Below are 19,953 nucleotides of genomic sequence, written 5' to 3'. Positions count from 1 at the left end.
GTTGTATGGGAAAAAAAAGCCTGGCTGTGCAAAAATACTTTGTGTTTCTCCAAGTCTGAAGGTAATACATATTTAAAAGAAAGTGTTCTCTTTTAGCCCCATGGCCTTCGCAAGGTTTGAATAAGTKCTGGCCTACCAGTTGTTCAGGAGAAAGTTTTAATAGTCCACCCTGCATGCTGCTATTACAGATTGTCTTCCTTCTTCCTGTGAAGATGATTTTGAGCTGCTACCATTACAGAGCGGCTGCAGATCAACATTGTACTTAAACTACAGATACATGTAAGTGACTTTGATTTTCTGTTTACAGCATACAGAGAACATGATATTAATCATAAGACTATTACGTTTTTAAATATTTGGTAAAAATGAGCACTTAAGTGAAAARAGAAAATATATTTTAGGAAATAATGCTTTTTYCCAGCTTTTTAGAAAGCTGTTTTCCTCATGCTTGCTGTTGCCTGCTGTTTAAGCAGATTCAGTGTCATTGTTTTTCCTGTTTTGTCATGAATTTCTGTGCTTCTTCATCTATTCTCTATATCAGAGGATACATTTCATTACAAATTTTCTTCCTATGATTTGACTAAATTTCACTTAATAGTTCCAAGTCTGACTAATCTCTTCCTGGATTTAAGGCTTCCACAGAATATSGCTCTCCTATCAGGAGAAACTTGTGAACTCTCAGGCACTTCTAACTCATTTTCATCAGTAAAATAAATACTGAGCAATCACAAGATTCTTCCTCATTCCCCCAAATAAAAGCTTAAAAAGGCAAGAGGATCACATGTTGCTTTTGAAATTGCAGGTTTGCATTTTGGTGATATTGTTCCTTTTATCCTCCCTGTGTGCTACTTTGGATTGCTTTCTTCTGAGCCCTGACAGCTATCAGGATTTTAATTTTTGGTGGCAAGATCCTTTTTAAGCATCACAAGCAGCTCAGCTGGCTAGTGCGCAACGGTGACATAATCCCATTGCTGACCTCAGAATGCTCTGTCACTGCCAAATACACTTTTGGGTAGGTCTTGTATTCTGCCTTCCTACTTCTTTCTCTGAAATGGAAATGCTAGTGTTTACCCTACTGTGCTCTCTGTGCAAGTGTGTGCGCATGTGTGCATACATACCAATGTTTATGTGTTCTCCCAGCAGCTTTGTTTCTGTTTTGCTGTGCTGACCTCTCAGCTGGCAGTAATTCCTTTCCCAGCAAGCTGCACATTCTCCTTCCTCCATGTAAGCTATTAAAACCAGATGTGCAGAAAGAAATCTGTTACAATGCACTTCTGTGGGCTGATTTGATTCTTTGAAAGGTGAACTGACTCCCATGAAGGCTGGGGGGAAAGCCCAAGAGGATTTGTGCCCATAAGTCTCAGCTAAACTTCTAGGCCTGATTCTATGCYTGCCGATACCAGAGTAAATTAAAAGTAACATCACTAAAGCAAACTGAATTAAATTAGTGCAAGGTTGGAATGAAGGAGAGGAGAGATGAGACCTGATCTTGCATTTCTCTGCATCTGTTTGTTGTTTATTGGCTATCATGTGGGTCCTAATAAATCCTTAAGCATGGAAAGAAAAAGTAGCTTTGCATTGTTACTGTATCAGTTTAATTTTGCCACACAGGAATCTGAGAAATAAGCTTGTGATTTCATCCAAAACAATCAAAGAGGAAAAGGTACCCTGCCATTTASTGGGTGTATTTAAAGGAAGGTCTCTTTGCGTCCTGCATCTGATTCAAAGTAGAGGCCATCTGGGAATGTTTCTATGGGTGATGGCCACATTCCAGGAAGCCCCACATCATCCTGTGGTTCTGCTGGATGAGGATTGCTTTAAGTTCTCTTTGGGCTGGTGGCAGTTTGGAAGAAGGAAGCCACAACCAGAGTTCAGTATGTTGCCTTCATGGCCATTCTCATGATGTGACGCTTACCACTTCCTAACATTTTTTAGACCAATGAGTGACTGAACTTTTGAGATTTCTTGTGGAACGTGCCCCTAYGATCAAACTGGTGATTGGGAGAACTTTATACCATTTTATTAGTTAATGAGTTTTCCTACTTGAGCTCTGGATCACATACGTGGTGGCTCTGTGAACCATCGGTGCTCTGTAAAACACAGATGAGAACCACTCCACATAGATGATGTGCTGTGAAAAGTCATTGAGACTGCACCAGTGCTGCTGGAAATAATGATCACGCTGCCTCCTCAGGCCTTAGTTTTGTTAGGAGTATGAGCGAAAAAGCTCAGAAAGTCACTTGGTGTGGGCTGACGTTCTCTATTTCCCAGGGGTCCTGTTTTGGAAGTGATAAGGGTTGTTAGCATGCAAGCATGGTCTCAGCTCCAAGTAATTTTAGAGATGGCCTGTCTGTGCTCCCAGAAGTAGCCTTTCCCAGGCCTGCACTTCTTTATAGAATCAACCCATTAAATGGGTGCTAATGGCAAGTTAAGTAACTAGTGGCCTTAGTTTTCAGGAACTGGGGCTGCTTTGTGCAATCTCTTGTACTTGTGATGAGCAGCTGACACCCTATACTGTGTAGGTTAACATTCTGGCTATGGTTTGCACTGCCTCATAACGGGACGTGTGAGGAGAAAGAAGAGAACAGTTGCCCTCAGATGTTCATGTGCATTCTTGCCTGTCCTGGGGCTAACTGAGGGAGCCTTGTGACAAACCTCAGAACTAAACCATGAGCTCTAGCACGTTCATGAGTSAAATCAGCCTGCCTCCTGTTACRTTGAAGCGGGCTGTTGTCAAAAGCCACAAGATGTTGCTTCTCTGTATGTGCAGGCAGGGGTTAAGCRTTATGAATTTGCAATAGCCAGCCAGCTTTCCCATATAAGAGCACTGCACTCATTGGCTCTCAGTTTTACTGAGAAATTCATCTAGTCATTTCCTGTGCAAACCCTTCTTCACTTTGCAAAAACCTATACTGTTGAGTGAATAATAGTCTGTGGTTATTCCTTCTCACAGGCAGCCTGGATTCCCTTGTGGACCACCAACGAGGAGTTCCGTGTCATGGCGTTGATAGAAAGTGCTGATATGAGTATGGTCGTCTCTGCAGAAGAGGGCTATCACCCATGGATATAAACAATTTGGGGTCTTCAGGAAATGCTTCCATACTTACTAAGACTTGCTGGTATTTGATTTGGTTTCTACTGAGAGATTATTTAGCCTCTGGAGGATCAGTTGGGACTCCCTGTCAGATCAGTTCTTGGGTGGAGCTTGCAGCAACTCAGGGTAAGTGCTGGGCTCTTCCTCTTGACAGCAGGGCTTTTCTTGTGCTGYGCTACTCAAAATGGCTTGGTAAAGTACTAGTAGGAAGCAGGGCAAGTCTTGAATAGATAACTGAAAATTTAGCTGATGAAAAGAGAGTGCTCTGTTTTTTAGGGAGGTACAAAGTGCATGCATGTATTATAGGGTCCTTTTTCAAGGACCGTTTTGCTCTTGCTTTTAAACAGACTGTCTGTACTAGACTGACAATAAATAACTYGAGTGCTGAGGAGAGATGGAAACTGCAGCTGAGAAATGATTTCGTGGAAAGGAAGCCAGAAAAGCGCAAGCAAACTATTATGGAATTACAAATAGCCCTCTATTTGTAGAGGATCAGCAAATGTACCAGTAAGTGTTTCGGGGAGGAAATATGACTGAAAGGGGATTATAGGGTGTATGCCTGTGTATGCAGAGGGATATTTGTCGTTAGAATGCAGACCAACCTGAATGGTTGAATTATAATGGTTTCTCTGGAAATCAGCCCTTAGATTTCTTGCTGTAAGCTGCATAAAGATGTTTTGTAACTATTTTCTGCCTAAAACTAACTATGCTTCTCTGCATTCTAATCTAAACCAGAGTGCTTATACTGTGTTGATTTACCCTTGTGCTGGTACTGGCTATGGAGTCTGACTCTAGTCCCACAAAGGGAGATTTCTCTTCAGAGAAAGTCTGTTAACCATTTGCAGGGAGTGCATGGAAGTAAGACGGAGTTATTCACRGAAGGTCTGGTTCAGTTTGGCAATCATGGATGTTTCTTTGCCACTTCACAAACTAAACTGYGTGTGAATCTTCAGTCATATCCTGACTACAGATAGTTTGCACTGGGTGTGGGTCTGAGATGTTGCGAGAGATATATGAAGAGATGTCTCAGAAGGGTGAAAATGGAGTGCAGGCCATATTAGATGAGACAAGTGGGCTGACTGAGTGCTCTGAATACTCAGACTCTCTATACAGCAGATCTGGGTCCAGCTTTGCTCCTGGGAGAGCTTGTGCTGTGTTCAGGCTGTGAGTGTCCACAAGGCAGCTGTGCTGTGTRTATGCCTATGCTAACATGGATAGCAGTACCGGCAGCCCCCAACACTGGAGAGCTCTTATATCCCAYCCGTTTTGCCCCAGGATGCAAGCAAGAATGTGTAAAAGAAACGCAATTTGTGTATGTGTTTTCCCTGTAGAAATACTGTCCTTCTACTAGCAGAAGACAGAAACAAACTTAGCACTCTGTTGCAATGAAGGCCTGCAGTTAATCTGATCTTTTTGGCCACTTGGTGACTAGCCTGTGTTGGCTGCACTGCGACAAGAACAAAGATCATAGTCTCCTAAAGATTCACTTTCTTTGCCTTTTATGTAAGGAACCTGTGCTGCTGCCAACAGGTGAGGTCATCTCACAAAGGGGGTTCGGATGTTCTGCAGACAAGTAGCCTGTATTTCATGAGCTGCTTTTGAACAACTTCTCCATAGGAACCCTATTTAAGGCCTTGATCCTTCATTCAAAGCCATCCAGTCATGCAGAGTTTTACTGAATCCCTCTCTCGAGGGACCCATAGTCAATTGTGGGAATTTTGGACCTGGAAATATGCTTTCCTCTACGTGCAGCACTGTGCACATTCTAGGCATGTGAACAAACTGCATTAATTCTCCCGCTCCTTTGCAGGATTAGTCTCCTGGTGGGCRCATCTTTGGTGATCTGCAAGACCATCTCCACTAGAAATGGATAACTTCACAAATGGGCAGCCTGGCCCGGGACAGAGGAACAGGTTGATGGGACTTCTAGAAACGGATGACAGTATCCAAGAAGATAAACCTGCATCTAGTAAAAAGGAAGAAAGAATAGGGCTACATGGAAAGAAAGGAGAGCCACGGCCCTTGGAGACACCTTATCAGAAGGAGAGCAGTGACTATGCTCCTAAAATCAAAATTAATCTGAACTTTCGGCCAGGACTTGTCAGCAAGTAAGTAACTTGGGATCCCTGCTGATCCCTGTGGATACGATGCCATAAACTTTACAAGAAGCTAAACTAAAAGTGGCAAGGCAGGAATATTAAAGGCATCTGGTGGGAAGTTATTAAAAGCAGAAAGGGGACTATTAAGCTCTTTCCCTCTGCACCTGGAAGGTATGTGTATAACGTGCATTGTGGTACATTTTGGATGTATCTGAACAAGCACCAAATAAGCCAAATTGGGTGTCAGAGCAGCTTAGTATGGAGCCCTATACAACTGAACTGTTCTTGCCAGGAAAGGGATGTAAATAGCTCATGGAGCATTTCATGCCATGTGATGGGACTGATTCTGGTCCTGGAGCTATCTTGGGCTTCTCTTTCTTTGTGTTCTGGATGCATTCCAGGATTGCACATTGGGCTGGATCTGGGAAAAGCTCCAGCTGATGGAAACTGCAGCCACTTGAGAGAATTCTGGGAAATAACTGTCTTTATTTTTCCTTTGACTCAAAAATAAAATAGTTCAGTTGTTTTTCTGTCAAACTGCTCTGCCTCCCTCCCGTTTTCTCATACTAGCCCACTGGAACTTGCTGCATGTTCTTGTCTTCCTCTGTCCAGAACTTTTTAACACTTCGTGTTTCTTCTGTAGCCAAAAGGACCCCAATCGCTTTGACAGAGACAGGCTCTTCAGCGCAGTCTCAAGGGGCAGCCCCGAGGCACTGGATGGCTTACTTGAGTACTTAAGGAGGACTTCCAAATTTCTCACCAATTCTGAATACACAGGTAGATTCCTGCTCAGTAATCCCTACGCTGACTTAACAGAGGCAGGGCTTGTGAGCACAGGACTGGGTAGTGCGGGAATCTGCTCTTGATTCTTCACTTTCTCCAGCCTATGCTTTTATTTTCCTAATGTCCATCTGAGGATGGAGGATGCCAATAAGTATGTTTCCTCAAGCCTTTGCCTCTGATACAGACTAAAAATACTGAGAAGGGCCTTTTAAATAATTATTGTATTTGGTCCTAGAATGACAGTTAAGTTCTGGGTACACTGGATTAGGTGATACAGATGTGTACAAGCACATGTGCATCCCATTCAATGCTCTTTTTCTGCTAGATGCAAAGACTGGGAAGACCTGCTTAATGAAAGCCCTGCTGAATTTAAAAAATGGGAGGAATGACACAATCCCAGTTTTGCTGGAAATAGACCAAAAGACAGAGAATCCCAGGCCGCTTGTCAATGTTGCATGCTCCGATTGTTACTACAGAGGTAAGGGTTCTGTGCCGATGCTGTGTCAGACGCAGCCTCCCCATCAGACAGATGAGATGTGCAGATACGAGGAAGAGGAGGTAAATGGGAGCTCGTGCTGCACTGCAGTCCCAGGGTTCTGGTGCTGTTACAGTAATAGCCTGCTCACTTTTTAGTTCCRATTTCTGATTCTGGTACTATGTCCTCTTCAACCTTGAGTTGTATACTTTACCTCTGCAACTTTGGTCCTAGTGTATAAACCAAAAGTGATACACATTTAATAACCCAGGAATATGGGAGGATTTGCTCAGAAAACTTTTAAAGCACTTCTAAAAGTGAAAAAAAACTATTAAATGTAGTAATATTGAAAAATGTAGTAATATTGAAGAAAAACTGCATTAAAGCATGGGTTCTGCCAGTTGGGTCATCCTTTTAATAATAAACATGCAAAGTAGCCATGTACGTGTATGGCTGTCTTTTTCCTCTGTTCRTAGTTGTTTGGTATCTTAGCACCAGCCAGGGATATTGCCTGGTCTTGTGTTGAATTCCTGACAGTCTTGGGACTTGTCTTCTTGCTTAGTGCTTCTGATAAGCTTTTCCAATGGACATTATTAAAAGTCAACAATTACCACCTACCCCCAGCCTAGCACTGAGATTGCTGGATTGCTGTGCAGAACGTACAACAATTGTTGAAGCAGCGCGCCTTGCTCGAGACAGTAGAACTGCATGGTAAGTTTTGCCTGTTTCCGTAGGCCAAACAGCACTCCATATTGCCATAGAGAAGAGGAGCCTGGATGTAGTGAAACTTCTAGTAGAGAATGGAGCTGATGTCCATGCCAGAGCCCATGGTGACTTCTTCAAGAAGAAGAAAGAGGGAATTTGCTTTTATTTTGGTGAGTCAGTGTGAAATGAATTCTGTCATCTCCTCTGTCCTATTATAATCAAGGACTTCTTGACTTGTTTGAATGGCAAGATCCTTCCTCAGACTAAGGTATTGAGTGAGCACTTGCCATCATGCTTGGCTTTATGTATTTAATCTCATCAAAGGAACTTCAGCCAGAGACAATGAAGTATGTGGTTGGTGCAGCCAAATAAGGAGTCTGGGAAAAAGTTTCAGCTGCCCCCAGAGATRGGAAGAAATCGTTTGCTGTAAAACACTTTCCAAATCTAGAGGCACTGAGAAATAACTTGTCTTGTGTTCTGGTGGTAAAACTCCAGGCTAAATATATTTTCCTAAAATTGCCTGCCTTTGTTGCTGTTTTGTTTACCCCCTCCCCTCCCCCCTGCTTCTCCTCCAAATGCTGTCCTAATATCTTCAGGTGAACTTCCCCTCTCCTTGGCTGCTTGTACCAACCAACCTGAGGTGGTGGAATATCTTCTAAACAACCCCCACCAGAAAGCCAGGATCCAGGAGCAGGATACACAGGGCAACACAGTGCTCCATGCCCTGGTGATGATTGCAGATGATACCAACGAGAACACCAAGTTTGTGAGCACAACGTATGTTGAGATCTTGAAGGCAGGCGTGAAGGTTGACCCAACGTGCAAACTGGAGGAGATAGTGAATTATGATGGATTAAATCCTCTGCAGCTTGCTGCCAAGACAGGCAAAGTGGAGGTAAAGACAACTGAAGGGAATCTGTGGGGTTGCTGAAGAAACAGGTGGGACTGCAGCATGCATCCTCAGCACAGCAGCAAGGTTTGATGTAGCAGCATCTTGCACCCAGCTCATAGTAATGCTGCGGACAGTGGCAGTACTTAGAAGATCTAAAGGAGGCTTCCTCTAGGCTACTCCTGTTTGCCCAACAGAGCCAGAACTGACCACTGCTACTTTCTCTGCCAGCCAAGAGAACTAGTCTGGTCTGAAATGGGTTTTACTCCTGGAAGAGCTGATGCAAGGTTTAGTTAGGAGTCTGTTTGGGTGCATAGTCTGGCGTTTGGATATGACAAAGTCTATAATGCAGAAAACAAGGTGTTCTGCATTTGAAGGTAATTTGGGTATGCTTGGGTCATTCCACATCTTCGTTACATAAACATTCTTTTGGTGTGCATCCACTTTCTCTTCAGATCTTCAAACACATCATCCAAAGAGAGATCAAAGATCCAGAGTACAGGCACCTGTCACGCAAGTTCACTGAATGGACCTATGGACCTATCCATGTGTCTCTCTATGACTTGTCCTCTATTGACAGCTTTGAGGAAAACTCTGTGTTGGAGATTCTGGCCTACAGCAGTGACACACCAGTGAGTGCTTTTACCAAGAGACAAAGATAGTAACATTTTTTCTGGCTTATTTCAATGTTGCTGTACAGTTATGGAAATCATTTCAAGTTAATGAGTTATTTCAGATGATTGTCTTTGTGGGAAAGAAATGCATGATGAGATATTTGCATTTTTTTAAATTTATAAACTGCTTTGTATACCTCTAATCTATAATAAGAGAGAAATTTTGGATCCTTTGTTTGTCCTAAGCCTTGGTTTGTCCAAATACCTTGATGGAGCCAAGCAGATGTGAGTTTCTATAGGATGGTTGATCTCTTTCATGCTGAAAAGCCTGACTGAGTAAACCTTTATGTATGCCCTAATTGCAGCCACTGAACTTCAGCCCCGAAAAAGACAATCCTTGATGATTCTGCATTCCTGTTGACACATGGGTGCATTTTTATTTGATGGGTGGTTTTTTTGTTGTTTTTTGTTGGGTTTTTTTRCACACAGAATCGGTACAAGATGGTGGTTTTGGAGCCACTGAACAAACTGCTTCAGCACAAATGGGAAACATWTGCTTCCAAGAGATTCTACTTCAGTTTTATTTCATACTTGTCATTCATGATCATCTTTACAGCCATTGCCTACTATCAGCCTTTACGGGTAAAGGTAGGTCCCTTGTTCTTTAAATGAGAAAGGCCTGAATGGATAGAGCTGAAGTTTTAAAAGGCTCAGGACAGATATCACGACTACTTCTGTCTGTCTTCAGTGTTCTTGTTTTTTTTTTTATCTTGCAGTCTTCATTTCCAGTGGAGTTCACGGCTGGAGGCTTCCTGTGGGTCTCTGGACTGATTATTATCTTGCTAGGAGGCATTTATCTAATTTTTGCTCAGGTATGGGGAAGTCTTGCCTAGCTACATTGTAAGAAAGAAAGAAATTGTCACTGATGTAGGGGCAACAGATTCTATTATCCTGACATCAGGATGTGCGCAAGTGTGGATGATGGGGAAATCCTGTTCTGAGACATTTACAGTGTCAGTGGGATCTAGYACTGACAGGGGTGGCACAAGCCAGAGTGGGGAAGGTAAAGAACAGGGTCACAACAGTAAATATTTATGAGACACTCTTGTAATTTATGGTAGTAAAATGCATCCTTAGTATTTGCTGCAATCTATTAATAATGGCATAGGGCAATGCCATGATTCAGCCCTTGTTTATTCATTGTCCATTTTTAAATATGGGCTTGCTTTCATCTTTGAAGGGCGATTAGCTGAAATTTGGGATCTTTGGAATAAAAGCAGGAGAAGGAATGAGCGAACCTCTCCCCTGTGCAATAGGTTATGCCAGGCAGGATTCAGTCTCTAGCATGCCCTATTRTAATGAACAGCTACCGTTGATTTTTCTCTATTAGAGTCTGTATCTGCGAAGGAGACGCCAATCACTGAAGACTATGTGCTCTGACAGCTGCATTGAGATCTTGATGTATGTCTCTTGAGTTTTTTTGGACAATGAAAGCACAGGTGAAATTGGTTTTCTGCTGTGGGTAGCTAAGTTGCCATAACATTACTAGAGAGATGGTGAGCAGGAAAGACTTATTGTCTGCCACTGTCTCCTCTTTCCATCCCCTCCCTGCTTGTTGTCCTCGTGTCACATCTTGTCGTAACCCTTCATTGTGATGGACAATGGTGGGTAAGGTCTGTCTTTGGGTTTGTACATTATCTGACACAGTGGAGGCCTGATCCTCAATTATTCTGTAGTTAAGAGTTTATACTTGTAAAAAAAAAAAAAAAAAAAAAAAAAAAAAAGAGCTCAAGTATTTAATCATACAGTCACTGTGGCTTAGATTTGGTCTAAGGGAAAATAACTTCCAAGTTTTCTGGGGAAAGATGTGCATAGATGCATGTATGTGCATGTATGTGTGCGTGTATTCATAAGGGTTATGATTCTTTTCCATTTTATATCAGTTACATGAGCTACATAAGCAGTTAAGAGTTTCCATACTGTGAGATTAACCAGTTCATAACAAACCTGCAATAACTTGTGGGTTTGGTTAGAACGGGATTTGCTTATATAAACTAAGTGCCTGATTAACTGTTGCTTTATATGCTCCATGTAGCCTGGTGAAATGTGTTTGCTTTTCCTTTTAAAACAGAAAAGATTTGCAAATGGGCCTTTCTGTGGGGGTAAGTCACTRTGTAACTAATTCTGCTTCTTTGCAGCTTCATCCAGGCATTCTCATTGCTGTTGTCAGCAGTGCTGTATGGTGCAAGTTCAGAAAACTATGTAGCAGTGATGGTTTTCTCCCTGCTTTTGGGATGGGTGAACATGCTGTATTACACTCGGGGCTTCCAGCGCACTGGGATTTACAGTGTCATGATACAGAAGGTCAGTACCCAGAAACAACCTTGTGTGAAAAGCTTGTGAGGAACTGGTGAAAGTCCTGCAGTTTCTTTTCTTCTCTCAGGGACCATTAAAACCATAAATGAAATTGATGTATTGACTCTGGAAATTGGAGAAGGAGACTAGATCAATGTCTTCAAGGAAGTACAATTGAGGCAGAACACTGGTTTGTTGTCTTTGAATATAGCAAATGGGAATAGCTGACACTGCTAGAAAACAAAACTAGCAGTTAAAACCAATGCAAGTTTTCTGGAACTGTTAAACTTGGGCTGAGAGGTATTGCCAGGTCCATGCAGGAGCCTTGGACTAGTAGAGCTGGAAAAGTGAAGGTGAAATGAGGTGCCAGGGAAGGATTCTGATCCCCATCTATGTGGAATCCAGCAGAGACAAAACAAACAGCTATGTGTGTTGGAGCAATCTGGAAACAGCCAAACATGATATTTATTTGTTTCAAAGAACCAATTCCTACAAACATAACAAATGTTTTTGTGGTGCTTTCAAACTAAGCTCCAAACACTGTTACTTACCTGAGGAAGTAATTTAGCACATACTACTACTTTCTTAAACTGGATAAAAGCATTCCCAACTTGCTTTTAGTATTGGTGGTGTTACTGGGTTTGTTTTATGACAGGTGTGATAACAGGAGATCATATTGGTGATTTAATGTGAAATAAAGACACTGCCTCCTGTTTTGTGTTTCAGACTATCCTGAGAGATCTGCTGCGTTTCCTCTTGGTTTATATGATCTTCCTCTTTGGCTTTGCTGCTGGTAAGGACTTACTCAGCATCATGGTATAGACTGGGCTGCAAGAAGTAGATTTTTCTGAGGAGGATTCGCATTCTTTTTTTCTCATAGCTCTGGTTACTCTGATGGGGGAGGCTCCTGTGGTCTCTCAGAACAAGTCTGTTGCTCAGATGGAGGATGCTGGGAACCATGCTATGTACRGCGGGCTATTTAGCGTCTCTCTGGAGCTCTTCAAGATCACCATTGGGATGGGCGACCTGGAGTTCCAGGAACATGCCAGATTCAAATACTTCGCAATGCTTCTGCTGCTTCTCTTTGTGATCCTCACTTACATTCTTTTGCTCAACATGCTGATCGCACTCATGAGCGAGACTGTCACTCATATTTCTGACAATAGCAAAAGCGTCTGGAAGCTGCAGGTGAGAMACTGTGCTGCTCAGCAGTCATTTCATGGCCCAACCTCCTACTTGATTCTCATAACATTAGAGATGACTGTGCCTGTTCATCATAAACCTCAGCTGTWAAACTCTCTTTTATATAAATTTACCATTCTGGGGATTAATCCTAACATTTTTAGGTGTATTTAAAACTCAGGCTGCTTGTGTGCACCAGGACTACCAGCCTGTAAATCCATGTGCATAAGTGACTTGASAGAATTTTCTGTCTGATACTATTAAGCTAAGGAGTACTTTGGGGTTGAGTTACAACGGGATTTTCCAAGTCAAGATAGTTGCTGACTGGGAAAGATTTAATCCAAAGGAGGGGCTGGGCTCTGCATGTCCTGTTTTTTTTTCCTGATGTGGACTTCTACTTTCAGAGAGCTATTGCTATTCTAGAAATAGAAAAGGCCTGGCTGTGGCGCCAAGGTGGAAAGAGGAGATCTGGCTGCTTCCTTTCAGTGGGCCTCAATAAGAAAGATGAGAGATGGTGTTTCAGGTAAGACCAGATGTACTGTTATGCCTTATGCCCCATCCTAGTAATGGGGTCCCTTGCTTATTAACTTGGTAACTGTGAACCACCACAAGGAATTGCAGCGCTGACTCAGCACAGCAACTGAACCACATTGTCTTGGACACCTGCAAAGTGTTTGGTTGTTGCTATGCTGGAAGTTTGAGAGCTAGCTGAGTCCCCAGCATTGTCACCGAGATGTGGCCTGTTTAACCCACATGCGTGCGAGTGGGTACAGCAGCAGGCTGTCTGCACCGATGCTTTCCCTGCTGCTGCTGGCGTGGCTGTGCCCAGAGCGGGCTGTGGTGGGAAGGGTGTAGGCGGGTGCCCCTTAGCTCGGTAACATGCAATGTGAGTGCAACACGAGGGGGCAGCACCCCTCCTCTCATATAGGGGCTGGGAGAGCAAATTAACCTTTCTTCAGCCAGCAAAAGGAACTGCAGGCAGCACTTCGGTAACTCCAGAATATTATGGGATGTGTAGTCCTATGGAGCATGCATAGAGAGTAGAAACTAGGGTCSTCCTTTTTTATTAAATGCGTTCCCTGGGAGGAACTGGAGTACTTTAAAAAAAATTTAGACCTGCACACAACATACTGGRGGAAGAGATATTTACATCACAGAGCTTAAACTGCAGAAGATCTTTACTCAAAGAAAAGCTCTGCAGGGTGTTGTTGCTACACCAAACTATTAGCACTGTGCTGGCAGGATGAAGTTGGATTGGGATGCTGCAGGACAATGAGATCTGGACTGAAATGCTGTGCTCCATGCATCACTGTCTGTTGTGTTTTGTCTCTCCAGAGTAGAGGAAATTAAATGGACGAATTGGGCAAAGGAAGTGGGAGTTCTTAAGGAAGACCCTGGTAACTCCAATGATTCAGAAATAAATCCAGAAGGTAAGACATACCATGAAGAAAGGTCTTCAGTGTTCTTTTGACTTCCTGCTCAGCAAGTGCTTTTTGCATGATGTTATCTCTTTGGATGGAAGCATAAATTTTAGGTAGGCCAGTTTGYTTGTGAAACTGCTTCCACACAGCATCCCTCAGGAATAGCAGTGCCACTTGTGAGCTGACCAAACAAAGAATCAGAATAGGTTTGTACCTGATTGGAGTCTGGGAACAAAAGAGGTGCCATTCCTATTTCTCTGTAATGGAAATGTGCAGGAAACGCTGCTGAGAGAAGCAAGGGCTGTTCTTTCCTTTGACTCAGACCTATAGCCCAAATGCATCATGCTTTTGCAGGAAAGGTAAAATTTAGGCCTACTTGTAATGTARGTGTTAAAAATCACAGGACATTTACAGCACAAATCTGGGCATTAACACTGCAAATTTTGTCAAATTCTACGTTAGATAATTGCATTTGCTTCCCTCTTTATGCCTGGGAAGCAGCTCTGTGTGGAAAACGGAGAGCTGATACTTTTCCTAGAAATATTTTGTTCAGTCTGGCAGAACTTGGACAGAAGCTTCACCAGAATTAAACACAGCCTCCTGCTCTTCCACCATAGTTTTTCTCCCAGATGCCAGCTTTCTAGGAGTGGGGAGGTTTCATTTAAAATACTGTCTGATGTATGTTGGGTTTTCCCTCAATCTGTATTCTTCTAAAAACTGGATCCCTTTGTTAGCTTCCTGCTGACAAAGGGCTGCTGTTTTTGTCTCCTGCTATAGAGACAAGATCATGGAAACGGACGCCACAGAAACAGAGATCAGCTGTTCCAGAGGAGCAGTCACTATTGCAGCCCCAGCTATCAGCAACTGAGATGATGCCTCTAGAGGGACAAACCAGAAATCTTTAGCAGGATTTCTGGATTSCAGCCTTGCTCCCAACTGCAAAGGAGTTCTTCCTATAATGGCTGGAAGAATTGAAGGCATTATCAGTATTAACATGCATTTCATCAAAGACTGGTTCAGCCTGTGGCTTTAWATATTTTCATGCACTTTATTTCCTCTGAAGAAATGATTTTTACTCAACTTTCTCTGCCTGACACTCATTACAATGTCTAAATGTGCAAGAATGAGAGCAAAATCATAGGGGCACTGGGGAGTGGTCTGTGTCAGGGAAGGCAGTGCTTTGTGAGCTGTATAGAAGTAATGCTGTTTGCCGTAAAGAAGCAAAGGATTGCGTGACCCATCTAAGAACAGGCTGACTGTTATCCTCATGTCACAAAAGGCTGCACTAAAGTGCTTTGGAATAAAGAATGTTGTAGAAACATAAAATATTGCTAAGTATGGAGATGGCTTCTGTGCAAAACCTGATGTGAGAGATGTGTGGACAAATGTTCAGGCTTCAGTCATCAAGAGTCACATAACAGTCTTTGTCTCAGTACCTGCTGTGCTGGGTGTTTAGACTGTCTCAGAATTCCCATTTTACAGGAAGGTAATGAAATCATTTGTACAATGTGCACGTTTTCTTAACAGCACCAAAGTGATATGGATTTCTTGAAATTGTAATTTAGCAAGGCAAATTTCTGAAACATCTGTCTTCCAATTGTCTCTGTAGAAGATAGCAGTGGAATCCTACATGTATGGCTTCTGAAAGATAGACGGGCCAAAATGTGTAATGTGGTTAACATTTCCTCTCAGTCTTAGTGTGCTTATCTTGCCCTAAATGGCTACAAGGACTTCATTTTTCTTTGTAATATGCACAGTGCCTCAGACAGGATGGGAAACATGCTTTAAATTCTGTGGAAAAAGAAAAAAATGAGCTATCACACTTTCAGCCCATGTTTAAAAACAATGCTTGAAGTATTGCTGTAAACTATCAGTATAGCAACTTAATTGAAAGTGCTCATCCTTGGATTTATTTTAAGACCTTCAGTGTCTCAAAAAGAAGAGACGATGTGATCAATGGTGACTACAAAGCATTATCAAACTGCCGATTGCAGTTCATGCATCAGTGTGCTGACCTTGCTGCCATGCTACTCAGCTGTTGTTTTTCATGACCTCATGTCAGTTTATGCARCCACATCTGAAGCTGTAAGAGCCTAGTCCTGGTTTTGGATGCATCTTTGATAGTGGGAATGGTTAGGGATAACCCTGAAAAAGCTGCAGACTAAAAATTTTGGCAACACCTTCCCTTCAGTAAGATAAACTGTGCAAACCTAGATCCTCTTGTCTAGTCTGAGCAAGTGAAACTAGGAGGCCTATCTTTTGGAGATGACCATTTTAGTTCTGTGGCTTACTACTTTCACATGACTGGCAACAAAAGCATTGCTGTTGAAAGTTGTTCCCTGCCCCAGCATTTCCAACAGGTTCTTCCCCTGTGCTGGACACTGACCTCTGCAGCTTCACTGCATTGGGTGTCTGAGTTATATCTGAATTCTCTCACTCCAGCTTCTGCTGTTTTCTTGCTTTGTGAAGCCTCCAGCCTCTTTTTCCATCTGTGGCTTTGTCCTAAGTGTTACCAAGATTTGGCAAGGTGCTCAAGTTGCACAAAAGGATTGGCCGACACATGGTGATCTACTGCTGTGCTTGACGTTTTGCCTAGGTAGGGACACTGAGATTCTCAAGAAATGCAGAATCAAATCTGCCATCCCTGCCTGGAGTCTTAATAAACACCAAAAGAGAAATCACACTTGGTAGTGTTTTTGATAGGTGTGAGCTGTGACAGGTTGCTTTCAAGGTAACCTGCTTCTTCAGACATTCTTTGAATCCACTGCTGTTTAAATCACTTTCTTAAGCTTGCAGTGTTAGTTTTTGTTTTGATCTGCATCAAAAATGCTTCCAAAAATCAAGATTCTGGCATTCCTTGTGYTTTACAATTGTGCTGCAAAAAAATGGTCCAAGCCCTCTGCTGTCTATCATCCTTCATTTGTGAGCTTCAGACAAGGACAGGCAGATGCAGCAAGCATCTGGCCGGGTTGGTCAGGAGGTTTAGCAGTGCCCAGGCTGTTGTACAGTTCTTTGTGCTCATGGAAAAAAGAGAATTTTGAGGAGTTGTGATCTCTCTGCAGTGGGGTCCTTCCTATAAAGCTGAGATGAGTCAGTACTCTTGAGAAGATTAACATCAGTAAAGCATTTTGGGAAAAACCTCCAGTTTTCTATATCCTTAATTGATGCACAAGGCTTGTCTGTAGTTTCAGCTTCTGAGCCACTTCCCATTTTGGTCATGTTACAAACAGGAAGGCTGTCTGGGCTTTACTTTGTGGGATTTCTGCAGTTCCCTGCAAGAGGAAAGACTTACGAGCTGCTTCGTAGCTTTGAAGGCCTGACAGGATTTTGGGGTCTGCTATTAATAGATGATAACGTTTTGTCAGGACATACTTCAGTCATTTACACAAGAAATGAGTAACAAATGAACTTACTCTCTCCCTTCTACTTCTTGTGACGGGTGACCTCACCTGCATGGAGCCTGTGTCTCAAATCCATCCCTGTGCAAAGCTGGGAGGCTTTGCAATGCTCTCAGCTGAGAAAACCGAAACCTTTCTCAAACCTCAGTGAATGAATAAGTGCAGTTTCTCTCCTCAGCCTACGCTGTATGTACAAGCCGCAGAGACTCTCAGGGTCTGATAAGTCATTGAGAGAAGACACCAACAGCTCTCATTATTTTCCATTCAGTTATGAATGCTCAAGCCCTCTCATGTAACTTGGCCAAAGTTGCAAGCTTCGCAGCGGGGCTGGGGGGAGAACTGAGATCATGTTTCCAAACTCCTCCTTCTCTACTTGATCACAGTTTACCTAATTATTGCTCCTTGTGGCCTCTATACCAAGCTCCAGATGTCTCCTGCTCAGAGTGATCTCACTGATGATCTGCATGGTTTTCTTAAAAGAGGCTTCATGCCTGATTTCTATGGTTCCAAACTCCCCATGAGGCCATTTTCCTCAGAGGTATCAGGTTTGTTCTTATCCTTCCTCAAGTGCTTTGCACGTTTAATTTTATTGCTTTGTCCCCCCGCCTCTTCCCCCCCCAAAGCATGCTCTGAGGCTGAGGAAACCATGGGGAGGTATATCTGTGCCTCAGTCGATCCACTCTCTCTTCATCTCTTCATGACCCCACTTGCACCTTAGCATACTTTCCGTTGTCTCTCTTTGTAGCTAGCAGAAGGAGTCGTTGAAATGTGACAAGCAAAAGGGCTCAGATGAAGAACAGATGCTTCATGAAAGTCCACATGAGCTGCAAAGAGCTGTTTCTGAAGCAATGCAGCTGGCAGATTTCTCAGCTGGACTGTTCCTGCAACTAGCAATGAATTTTGTGGTAGCTGTGGATCAGTTTTATTCTTCTTTTCCTTTTTCAAGAAATTGCATTTGTTACTCTGGGACTTAAAAAGTAAATGAAATTTAAAACATGATATTTTTAAAGAAAACTGTTCCACTTTGCCATCTCACGTCTGCTTCAGCAGCACAAGTAAAAGTGGTGCCAGACAGGACCAGCAGGTGCGGGTGTGACTGCCTCATGGTTGGCGTCTAGCTGTTATTAAAATCTGAGTGCAGAGAATATTTCACTTTCTCTTTTGAAGTAATCTTTCTCGGTCCAGATATCTGAAATGTGGAGTACTACAGCCTTTATGGAGCATGAGGTTCTTTGATGATTGTCTAATGTTAAACAGAGGGAGCCCTTGGAAAAAAGGAGCTGGAGGTAGCCAGAAAGTGTGCGTGTGGCTTTATTTAGTGCTACGTTATTTTCTGAGAGTGCTTGGAAAGTTGACGCTCTCAGGGCAAAGACCGCCGTGTCTCTGGAAGGGTTTGCTTCCCTTCCCATCCCTAGTCTTTCTGAAGGATTTCCTATGCAGTTAACTCTTCTAACGGCTCAGYGTTTGCTGGTTGAGCTCACTTAGCACTTGTAATAACAACACCCTGCAGCTAAATAACGTTTGCTGCACAGTACTCTGATAACACGAACTGTCACGGACCGGTTCTGCGCAAGTCTGGTCCAGGCTGGGGACAACAATACGGTGAGATGAGGGATCATTAGAAGCCAAAGAATTATTGGTAGAGGGCTAGAAATATTTAGGATCACTTAACATACCCTGGCTATCCTGCTGTAAAATGTCAACGTTTCTGATAATATACTAAATAAAAAGGGAACACCGATTCTGTGTGTGTGGGGCGGGGGAACCTGTGCATTAAAAAATAGCTATGATGAGAGGGATCTGAGAACTGACATGTCTTAAATCCCTGCTGTGAGTTCACTCAAGTGGATCTGTTTGCACATTTCTATGGGATGCGGCATGTCCATGTAGCAAGAAGGTAGTCAATACAAACATAGTCCCTCGAGGCTTTTCCAGATGGTTCCTGTTGTGCTAGATATACTCTAGGTGCTGGTAGACAAAAATGGAGACACTRCTAAAAATTGCCTTTCAGTAACTTAAGTTTATCTAAGCAGCTTTTTGCATCTGCAGTATTATTTAAATGTCATTAGTATACGCCTTGAAACCTCAGTTAGGAAATCCACAATAGAGTGACTTTGTCTCAGCAAGCAGCATGAGACCTGCAGACCTGGAGAATCATCAGAGGAAGAGAGCAGCTTTTGCCTGGCCGAGTCTTGAATCTTATTTCCTTCGTCTTAACGCCAGGAATGATGAGATCCCTCCTGTACCTCTTTTTCCTAATGAGTGAGTTTTATCTCTATATTTATTTTCATGAAATAGAGAAAAAAAAAAAAGTTTCGGTCTAGAAATGAGGCAATTTTTGGAGAGTCTTATCAGTCCCTTAATGTGAGCCAATAAAATAATTCTTATGTAAGAAGTTCAGGATGTTGGGACTTGTATGGAATAAAAGCCCTTAACTGGGGGTTTTCTGCTGTTTCGGAGGAGCTCATGCATTTGAGCGAAGGGAGTTTTATGGTAGTCACCCTTAGTGGGAGAAAAGTGATTGTTGGGTGAAATTCCACTCAAGCACAAACCTAAAAAACTATATTTGGCCTTTTRTACTTTTTTATTTGTTTGTCTGTTTACTTGTACTGAAATAGCTGAGAGCAGAATTTAGATGAACTTTTTTGTTTGTCATTTGAGATACACCTTGCATTAAGCACGGTGTAACTCCAGAGATTCATTTCCTGCAAGTTTTTGGCTTGCTAATCTCCTGATCAAGTGCTCTGGAATAWGTAGGATTTTTTGAAAGAAAATTCAGAAGACTTTTATTTGGGAATAAGAGTTTGGGTAAAGTAAGGTGTAGGTGTGAATTAGGAGGAGTGTTTTCGGAGTCTGTACCCATATTATTCTGTTTTGCAGCCCTGCGGGGACCATTCCATCATCAGTTTATCTGTAGTTGTTTGATCCAGGCAGGGTA

General features: G+C 42.6%; 1 protein-coding gene across 8 annotated transcripts; it reads left to right on the top strand.

Moving 5' to 3' along the window:
- Positions 1-261: 261 nt before the first annotated feature.
- Positions 262-19,155, top strand: TRPV2 (transient receptor potential cation channel subfamily V member 2). Of its 8 annotated transcripts, none has more exons than XM_026055294.1 (17): positions 262-279; positions 2,954-3,220; positions 4,905-5,202; positions 5,837-5,970; positions 6,302-6,454; positions 7,186-7,326; positions 7,753-8,051; positions 8,501-8,677; positions 9,149-9,307; positions 9,436-9,531; positions 10,050-10,120; positions 10,858-11,023; positions 11,741-11,807; positions 11,895-12,202; positions 12,601-12,719; positions 13,532-13,626; positions 14,395-16,248. In XM_026055294.1, exons 3-17 carry the CDS (start codon positions 4,961-4,963, stop codon positions 14,520-14,522), a joined length of 2,355 nt encoding a protein of 784 aa, XP_025911079.1. In that variant the 5' UTR covers positions 262-279; positions 2,954-3,220; positions 4,905-4,960; the 3' UTR covers positions 14,523-16,248. The 8 variants fall into 8 exon arrangements, 7 of the variants coding, with proteins under 7 accessions (XP_025911079.1, XP_025911078.1, XP_025911080.1 ...); XM_026055293.1 differs by lacking the exon at positions 262-279 and adding an exon at positions 994-1,012; XM_026055295.1 differs by lacking the exon at positions 262-279 and adding an exon at positions 1,857-1,874.
- The last annotated feature ends 798 nt before the right edge of the window (positions 19,156-19,953 follow it).

Source organism: Apteryx rowi, unplaced genomic scaffold (assembly GCF_003343035.1).
Source record: "Apteryx rowi isolate R43461 unplaced genomic scaffold, aptRow1 scaffold_99, whole genome shotgun sequence".
In the NCBI taxonomy this organism is placed as follows: Eukaryota; Metazoa; Chordata; class Aves; order Apterygiformes; family Apterygidae; genus Apteryx; species Apteryx rowi.
Note: the sequence above shows the minus strand (reverse complement) of the source record. Positions and strands in the feature narration are given on the sequence as shown.